Consider the following 10225-nt stretch of genomic DNA (forward strand, 5'->3'; position numbering starts at 1 on the left):
CTCACCAGTGGGTTTTGTAGAAAACCCACTGGTGAGTTTATAATGCCTCCTGGGAAGATAAATGTCTTTCATTAAATAGGCTGCACTTGCCCACAGCACCAGAGAAAATGTGTTCCTTCTGGGAATTCCAACAAGAGACTCCCTCTTTTCCTCCTCAGCCTGCAAGAAAGCAAGGGAACGTGTTGCTGATGGAGTGCGAGGAAAACACAAACTCTTCCATCTAGCTGCTTAGCTCCATCTCCACTGAGAAATCATCCTGCTCCCAGTCATTATTGAAGCCTGTTTGTTCCCCTGGAATCTCTGACAGTTGGGAAAGTCTTTCTTAGAGCTAGGGTGAAAAAATATGGGTACTCAGGGTTATTCATGCTCAGAAGCCCTGTCCTCTGAATTCAGCCTCAGGAAAATAGGCAAACCAGACTGTTTGGTACAAGGTCCTGCAGCTCTGAAGGATGAGTCATCTGCTTTTACCACCACTTGAAATAAATGATAATGGCTTGATAGCCTCTAGTATATTAATAGCCTTGTCATTTTACCTACTTCCTGCACCCTTTATTCCACATTAGAATTAGAGATGGCAAAAGTGTTTTCAGCGCTGATTGCCCTGAGTTTCCAAGCTGCCCAGAAAGCCCAAGAGGAGCCCAGAACATTCCCTGTATCCTGGCCAGATTGACATTCCCTGTCTTGTAGTCATTCTTGGCTACATTACCACCTTTAACTGCTTCATGGCATTTTGCTCTGGAAATTATCAGATTTATTTCCTTATTTGTGTATTGCCTGTTTTCTTGCATAAGAATATAAGCTTTGTGAAGGCAGGGACTTAGTCTGGCTTGTCACTGTATCCCCAGCACCCAGAACAGCATCTGCGTAAAAGGAAAGAGGAGGCTGGAAGTGTTACCCCTTCTGTACACAAAGGGGGCAGGGGTGGATAATGGGGAAGAGTCTCATAAAGGGGAGAACAGGATCTATATCCAGGGGCTTTTAGATATATTGACTCATTCCCACAAACTCCTGCTATGCACGAGGGTCACAGCTTCACCTCTGGTTATTCTCGGACTTAATCATTAAGCCTAAGGAGTTAAAAGAAATAAAAACCTGGAGACTGTAAGAGAAATGATCCCTCCTGTATTTAGTGTCTCCATTTTGCCCACATAATAAGAAACATCTGTTGCCTACTCTGTACGAGAAACATTTCTGCTCCTTCTCTCTCTCCTCCCTGAGGAGAAGCGGTGGCTTACCTAATTGGTAAGACAGAGCAAAGGAAATGCAGTGACTCAGGGTCCCTGGTGTTTCTGTGCTAGACTTCTGAGGTACACAGAAGGGTCATCTGCCATCTGCAGCTGCTCGTCCTCTGGAAGAATAGCTAAGTTTAATTTAAGGCAGGCGTGAGGGATGGAGTGGCATTTCAGGAAACCAGTTTGGATCCTTCATTCCCTTTATGTGAGGAAGGATCTGTCTTTCTCTATCTGTCTGACCCCTGTATCTTTTTAAATTGCCCTGAATTTGGAGGGAAGGACCTAGGGGTGCAGGTAATCATTTCCCTCAAACCCCAACAAGACCCACCACACCCCAAATCCCTGTCCTCCACTGTGAGCTTGTGTGCTTGTTACTCTTTAGCACACCCATCCCTGCACTGCTCTGTGCTTCTGCAACTTCCACTGAACCCCTGACCATTCTGTCACCACTTCCACATCTTCAAAACCTTCCACTAGCCTACCAGCACGTTGCAAGTCAAGTGGGATAAGGCTAAGACTATGACGCAGATGCCTCCACCTTCCCACCTCTTAGTGAACACTACCTCCTCCTCTTTGTCCAAATCTTAGCTCCTTTCCACATGGAGGGCATGGCTTCCCTCGCAAGCCCCTCATTCGTACACTCAGTCATTAATCTGGTCAATGTATTATGATTGGGCACCAGCTCTGGAGGCCAATATAAGCAGTTTGTTCTCCTGCGCTTCATGTCCCCCAGGGTCTGAGGTAGAGTTGTCACCTCCAATGCTGTTTCCAAACCATTACATTTCATCCCCACTGGCTCACTCAATTATATCACAGAAACCCGTGCCCTCACTCCCCTCTAGCATAAAGATTTCACTCCATACTCAAGCATTCTCATCGGCATATACACATGCTTTCACTTTTCCCATATAACTGTCTCTTGAGCCTCCTACCTTCTCCAACAATTGCCTCATTTTGTTGCTGTCCTCTAAAACAAAAATCCCCCAAGAAGTTGTCTATGCTTCTTATCTTCGCCAATGCCTAATCTTCTTTGAACCCATTTTATTCAGTCTTTGTTTCTCTTCCTATCCCTTCTTAAAACACATGCACCATAGAAACTTGTTTTGTCAAGGACGCTAATGACTTATATGTTGCTATCCAAAATCTTAGCCTTATCCTACTTAACTTGCCAGCAGCAGTTGGCAATTGAATTCCTCCCTCTTCCTTGACTTTCGTGATGCCTCACTTAAGAGTGAGAGACTTGACTAGTGAAGTAGGAAGATAAGAAAGTGTCTTATCTTCTTGTCTTCCTACCTCACTAGTCAAGTCTCACTCTTTTTTGATGTCTCCTTGTCTTCTCTCCAGTCTCTTAATGTCAAATTACCTTGGAGCTCAATTCTTGCTTCTCTTATCTTCTCTAGCTACACTTACTCCCATGTTCGTCTGATCCAGTCCCATGGCTTTAAAGGCCATCTCTATGCTGGTAATTCTCAATTTTATATCTCTAGCCTACACTTTTCTCCCACCCAAACTTCAGACTCATGAATGTATTTATATTTGGAGAACAAACTCAATATATCCAAAACTGAACTTTCAACCCATCTACAAAAACAAAACAAAAAACAAACAAACAAAAAAACCCCAAATAAACAAAAACAGATTTCCAACAAAACAAGGAACAACAAATAAACCATGTTTTATTCATAGCCTTCCCTATTTCAGCTGACTTCTCTATTTCACACCTCATATATAATCTGTCAGAAAATCATGTTAGCTCTACCTTTGAGATATATCCAGAGTCTGAACACTTCTCACTATCTATCCACTGCTTTCACCCTGTTCCAAGCCACCATCATCTCTTTCCTGGATTACTACAATGGCCTCCTGTTTTAATCTTTGTCATCATCATTTTATTCTAAATACAGTGGTTCTTTAAAAAAAAAAGTAAGTGATACTTTGTCACTCCTCTGTTTATAACCTCCCCAATGGCTCCTGTTTTCAAGCAAAATAAATGTTCTTTCAATGACTACAGGACACTACATGATTTGCCACTCCCTCTCCATGATCTCTCTGATCTCATCTCCTAGTATTTCCTCCTTGCTCACTCTACTCCAGGTACACTGCCTTTTCTGTTGTTCTTGGAACATGCCAAGCATGTTATGACCTTAGGTAGTTTTTCACTGTTTCTTACTTTGTACTAGAGCACTCTCCCTTCAGAAATTTGCATAGCTCGGTGTCATCTTCTTAGCGATACTATCCTTGCCCATCCAATGTACAATTGCAACCCACTCTTCCCAGCACTTCCAATCCTACTTACCTTATTTTCTTATTTTTCTTCAAAGCATTTACTACCCTCTAAAGTGGTAGTAATTTTTCTATTATATGTATTTTTATTATTATTATTATTTTATATTAGTTTCAAGTGAACAGTACAATGGTTAAACATTTATATAATTTATGATCTTCCTGATTACTCCAGCACACATCTGACACCACACACAACCATTACAATAATGACTATATTCCCTATGCTATACTCTACATCCCTATGACCGTTTTGTAACTACTAATTTGTACTTCTTTATCCCTTCCCCTTTTTCACTCAGCCTCCCAAACCCTTCCACTCTGGCAATCACCAGTTGTTCTCTATATCTGTGAATCTGTTTTCATTTGTTCATTTCTTTTGTTCCTTAAATATCGCATATAAGTGAAATCATATGGTATTTATCTTTGTCTGACTTGTTTTGCTCAGCGTAATACCCTCTAGGTCCATCCATGTGGTTGCAAATGCTAAGACTTCATTTTTTTTTAATAGCTGAGTAATATTCCATATGTACCGTAACTTCTTTATCCAATCATCTATTGATGGGCACTTAGGTTGCTTCCATATTTTGGCTATTGTGAATAGTGCTGCAGTGAACGTAGGGGTACATAGATCTTTATAAATTAGTGTGTTTGTTTTCTTTGAATAAATACACAGAAGTGGAATTTATGGGTCAAAAGGTATTTTTATTTTTAATTGTTTTGAGGAACCTCCCGATTGTTTTCCATAGTGGCTGTATCAATTTGCAATCCCAACGACAGTGCGCGAGGGTTCCCTTTTCTCCACATCCTCACCAACACTTGCTGTTTTTAAATTTATTGATGATGGCCATTCTGACAGCTGTGAGGTGATATCTCATTGTGATTTTAATTTGCATTTCTCTGATGATTCGTGACCTTGAACATCTTTTCATATAACTATTGGCTATCTGTATTTCCTCTTTGAGGAAAATTCTTTTCAGGTCTTTTGCTCATTTTTTTAATTGAATTGTTTTTTGTTGTTGTTGTTGAGTTGTATGAGTTCTTTATAAATTTTGGATATTAACCCTTTATCAGATGTACCATAGGCAAATATCTTCTCCCATTCAGTAGCTTGTCTTTTCATTTTGTTGATGGTTTCCTTTGCTATGCAAAAACTTTTTAGTTTTATGGAGTTCCATTTGTTTATTCTTTTCTTTTGTCTCTGTTGCCCAAGGAGATAGATCAGAAAAAAAAAATACTAATAGCAATATCAGAGAGTTTACTGCCTATGTTTTCTTCTAGAAATTTTATGGTTTCAGATCTTACATTTAAGTCTTTAATCCATTTTGAATTTTTTCTTGTATATGGTGTAAGAAGGTGGTTCACTTTCATATTTTTGCATGTATCAGACCAGTTTTCCCAACGCCATTTGTTGAAGAGACCGTCATTACCCCCATTGTATATTCTTGCCTCTTTTGTCGTAGATTAAATGACTACCTAGGTGTGGATTTATTTCTGGGCTCTCTGTTCTGTTCCATTGATTTATGTGTCTGTTTTTATGCCAGCCCCATGCTGTTTTGATTACTATAGCCTTACAGTGTAGTTTGATATCAGGTAGTGGGATACTTCCAATTTTTTTCCTGTTTCTCAAGATTGTCGTGGCTATTTGGGATCTTTTATGGTTCCATATAAATTTTGGGGTTGTTTGTTCTAGTTCTCTGAAAAATGCCATTGGTATTTTGATAGAGATTGCATTGAATCTAAAGATCGCTTTGGGTAGTATGGCCATTTTAATGCTGTTGATTCTTCCTACCCATGAGCATGGTTTCTGCTTCCATTTATTTGTATGTTCCTCAGTTTCTTTCTTCAATGTCTTATAATTTTCAGTGTACAGGTCTTTTACTTCTTTGGTTAAATTTATCCCCAGGAATGTTATTGTTTTTGATATAATTCTAAATGGAATTGTTTTCTTAATTTCTCTTTCTGATAGTTTGTTATTCATGTATAAAAATGCAATTTCCAAATATTGATTTTATATTCTGCTACTTTATTGAATTAATTCATCACTTCTAATAGTTTTTTGGTGGAATCTTTAGGGTTCTTTACATAGAATATCATGCCATCTGCAAAGAATAACAGTTTTACTTCTTCCTTTTCAACTTAGATACCTTTCACTAAGTCATCTATGTTTTCTGACCTCACATTCTCATCTCACATATTCACTCCTCATGGAAGACACCTTCCAGACCTCATCATTCTCAACTGCTGCACAGCAGCATTTACCACCAGTTTTAACCCCTTCCTTGAATCTCTTTTTCTTCCTTCTTCCTTTCCAGGGCCTTGGGCCAGACTCTAGGGGCCCGAAGAAGAATCAGACATGGCCCCTGCACTAAGCTCCCCTCTCTGCACTTGTTCTGGGAGACAGTTACAGTTGTCCCTGCTTTCCAGCCAGACTTCTCGAATAAGCTGTCTTCATTTATATTCTCCCTTCTCTCACTGGCCCTCTCCTGCACTCCTCAACCCTCTGTACACTGATCTCCCACCCCATTGCTCCACTGCAATGGCTGGTGCCAAGTTCACCAGTGAACTCATTGTTGATAAACCTAGGGGGTACCATTCAATCGTCATCTTACTAAAACATTGTTGAACCCACTTTCCTAATAGATATGCCCCTTTCTTCTATTGGATACTGTGACAGCCCTCCCAGGACTCTTCTTTATCCCTGGTCCTATGGCTTTGAATAGCACTCATGTACTGGTGACTCAATCTCTATCTCCAGCCATGACCCTCTTCTCTCTTGCAGACTAGACCTGAGTACCACCAGCCTCGGGTGCTCGCTCAGTAATCCAGTTACTGAGGTCTAGAGTCCTGTTTTGTCCATTCCATTTCTACCTCCTTGGGACAGGAGCCTTGCTCTGCCATGTATATCCGGGGCTGAGCTCTTATTCTCTGGTCGGGCATTTCCTAGGTGCTGTTCAAGACCTCAGGAATAGCAAGTATACATGCATTGCTATTTATTAGTAATTATCTAATAATAGTAATGCTGAGAGTGGCACATAAGTTTTGTTGTATACTAAGCATGTGCCAGACACTGTGCTAAATGCTTTACATGGGCTATGATATTGAATCATCAAAAATGCCCTGCGAGATGGAAAGCGTTATAACTCCCATTTTATGCATGAGAAACATGAGGCTCAGGGGGCTTTAAGTAACTTGCTCATGGCCATTTAGCTAGCATCTAATGGCAGACCTAAAATTCAAACCCAGCCCTGCCTATAGTGGAGCACAGAGGCCTAATCACTGCTCTGTGCTGCCTCGGCCTCCACTATCTGTTCTATCTGCTCTAAAGCCTGACCATCCTCTGCTTGACTCTTCATTTACTTCAGCTCCCGGCTTAGCCTTATATCTAGCTTGCCTCCTCTAGTGTCTCAGGCATCTTGGGGTTGCTGCAAGCCCAGATACTTAACAAAGAGTTTTATACAACTTGTTGGGTCTGGTAAATTTCCCTTGGCCTAATAGGAAAAGCATGTTGTACATGTGTTATAGTTTGGGCCAAGCTAGGGCAGAAACACACAGACTTTATGATCAGCAGCTCTCATTTTACTCCTAAACCACAAGTATAGTTTGATGTTGGTTATTAAATGTGATTATTCACAACTAATGAAGGGATTGCTCACAGCTATTCTGATCAATGGGTAGTTTGGCTTAGTTATGAAAATAAAGCATGTATGTTAACTTTTCTGTTTATATCCAGCTTGAATATCAAGTTGAAGAGAGACATATTTGAAGTACAAACAACCCGGGACAGAGAAGTGACACACACACACACACACACACACACACACACACACACACACACACACAATGTGAAGGTTCTGGAACATTAGAAAGTTGAAATGCAAAATGCAAGGGACTGTTCTCATAATTAAGGATTCTAAGGCTCTTCCTCATCCTTCCACCTTCCATATTTCTGTTCTGCCACCCTGGATACCTGGAGAAGACCCTGCGTCTTCTCCAGCAACCCTCTCTCCTTTGCCTCCTCCCCGACTCCATGTAATTAGCCATCAATTGTATCAATTAAACCTCCTCCATATTGCTCCCTCCTTTCCAACCATCCCTGTGTCTCTGCTCTCAGTCAGATTTACAAAATTCCGTTTTGGGGAGAAAAGAAGCTGCAGTCTGCCTGCCCCTACCAGAAGGATCTTCTTGAAGAACAGTTCTGACATGCAATATCCCTGTGAAAAACTCTTCTGTAACTTTCCCTTTGCCTACAAGATGATGTGAAGGTTCTTGGCCAGCATAGCCTGCCCATACTCCCACTCCAGCTTTACCTCCCAAAATACCTCTTCACACAAATGCTCCCAGCAAATTCTTCCTTGCTCTCTATTAAGCACCACACATTTCTAATTTCAACACCTTGGCTGGCTCCCTGCTTGGAATGCACATCTCTGCACCTCTGCCTGTCAGACCCATTTATTGCTGCCATGCTCAAATCCATGCAAAGCACATGCTCCTCCTTCCTGTATGCAGACTCCAGGACTGCCCAGCCACAGGCAGGCCTATCTTCCTGTGAATGCCAGGGCAATCTGACTTTCTACCTCATGATAGTAATTTCCAAGAGAAGCTCCCTCTCCTCTCTTGCACCACATATGTGAGAGCCAAGACTATGTCTGAGGCCCTGCTATATATTCCTCCATCACCAAGTCCAGGGTCCCTCACAGACATGCACATGTGAAATACTTGGAAAACTACAAAGTGTGATTAATCTCAACCCTTAAGAGAAATTTGCCCTGGGTGGGTCCTCTGATGAGGAAGCTGTAACTGCTTGCCTCTTGGCTGCCCGGATTCAGTCACTCATTCAGCATATTTAACTAATGCCAGCCATTGGGTATTGCACTCAATTGAGGGGAATACAGGTAAATCATACAAATCTCCTTTTCCTGGAGCTTCCGTGTCAGTGGAGAAAGAGACATGCATATAAGACACTTCAAGTCCAGGGCTGGCTATAGTAAGTGTAGAATCACCCCTCTCCACAACAGTCTGGTGCTGGACAGAAAGGCAAGCAGAAGGCCTGGCAGTTTTCTCTATCTGGAGGCTCAGGAATGCTCTGTGTTTACCTGTTCCCTGATCTGCAGCATGTCTCCCTGCAAGAGAGGCTACATAATTTGCAGGGCCCAGGAAAAGATAAAAATAAAAGGCCACTTATTAAAAAACTATTAAGAATTTCAAAAGGATGACAGCAAAGCATTAAATGAGCATGGGGGCCCTTCTGCTTGTAGGGCCCTGTGGAATTGCACAGATCACAAGGCCAAGAAGCTGGCCCTGTCACAGAACTGGGAAGCATACACACAAGAGGCCTAAATGTGCCCCGCAGTCTTTTTTATTTCTCTCTTTCACAGAGTCTGCAGGGAGCCCAGGTCCCAGTGAACTCAGCAGCACTAAGACACAGCTGCACAAAGATCAGTAACAAGTATTTGTTGAGTGCCTACCGTGCACCCAGAACTCATCTGTTTCAGGGATATGGTGGAAAACCAGACAGACACATTTTTTAAATTTTGTTTTCTTTTGCTTTTGTCACTGAGCTTACTCCAGTAGGGGAAATCCACCATAAACAAGGTCACGAAGAATTGCCCAAGAAAATCATTACTTGTTTTGAAGATGACAAAGCAAAGTAATGGGGTGGGTATAGGTGGTGGAAAGGGTGTATTAGATTAGTCTGGTGCAGTAGAGCTTCTCTAAGGAGCCACCAGGCAACCTGGGATGCACGCAGCTCCTTCTAGAGCAACAGGTGAAGATGCTAGTGTTTGGCATCAACTTGATACGAAAATCTCTGCAATACTTTTCACTTCCCACCCGTGGCGCACTAGCAAGCTACAGGGTGTCAGAGAGGAAGAAGAAGCCCATCCAGCCTGCCCATCTTGCCCTTGCTTGGCCCAGCCTGCGGCTGCCTTCCTACCCATGGCCGCGGGCCGGCAGTTTCCTCCGTCTGGGATTCCAGTGCCGTCGAGGCTTAGCTCCTCCCTCCCTCCCTTTTCCCTCGCCCCTGGCCGTCAGGCAGTGCCGCAGTGGCGGCGGCGGCGGCGGCGGTGACTGGGGATGCGATGGCACTTGGTGACAGGGGTTTCTCCCCAACTTCCCCTTCGACCCCCTATTGCCCCCTCCTACCCTCCCCCTTTCTGCCCCGGTGGCAAACACGTCATCGGAGATTTCCAGCGGGGCCTGGGGAGTGTGGGAAGGGTGGGGAGTGATGGGCGGGGCAAGTGGGAGGAGTGAAAGTTGGAGCGCAACAAAATTCTCCACACAGTGCTGGGAGCTGCAAGACCGTGCGCTGCGACTTCCGCGCTGGTTGTCGCGCCGGTCTGCGCCACGATGATAACCAAACTTCTCCTCATCCTCCTGGGCATATCCATCATCCTCCCGTTAAGGTGAGTTTCCATCCCGGAACCTAGGAGCCCTCTGCAGCCAGCTCCCTTTCCCCGGGAGTGAAGCCGGCAGCCGAGAGCCACGCGCCCACCTTGCTCCCGGCCCTTATGCAGGCAGCCTCCACCCCGCTTCCTACAGGATGGGCGCACTAGGCTCCTAACGGCGGCCACCTTCCACCCCGCTTCCTCTAGAAGCGGAGCGCTGAGCTCCTGAATCCGCCGCCAGCCTCCCTGCGCTCTTCCTCTAGGACCGGCGCGCTGAGCTGCTGAAACGGCAGCCAGCCTGCATCCCGCTTCTTTTAGGACGCG

General features: G+C 43.6%; 1 protein-coding gene across 1 annotated transcript in view; it reads left to right on the top strand.

The window, feature by feature from the left end:
• The first annotated feature begins 9771 nt into the window (after nucleotides 1-9771).
• Nucleotides 9772-10225, top strand: part of GABRE (gamma-aminobutyric acid type A receptor subunit epsilon) — a 20527-nt gene continuing 20073 nt past the window's right edge. Inside the window, exon 1 of the mRNA XM_039873945.1 lies at nucleotides 9772-9919. Coding sequence (XP_039729879.1) covers nucleotides 9864-9919 — 56 coding nt within the window. The 5' untranslated portion in view covers nucleotides 9772-9863. The remainder of the gene's footprint in view (nucleotides 9920-10225) is intronic.

Source organism: Pteropus medius, unplaced genomic scaffold (assembly GCF_902729225.1).
Source record: "Pteropus medius unplaced genomic scaffold, Ma_sr-lr_union100, whole genome shotgun sequence".
Taxonomy (NCBI): domain Eukaryota; kingdom Metazoa; phylum Chordata; class Mammalia; order Chiroptera; family Pteropodidae; genus Pteropus; species Pteropus medius.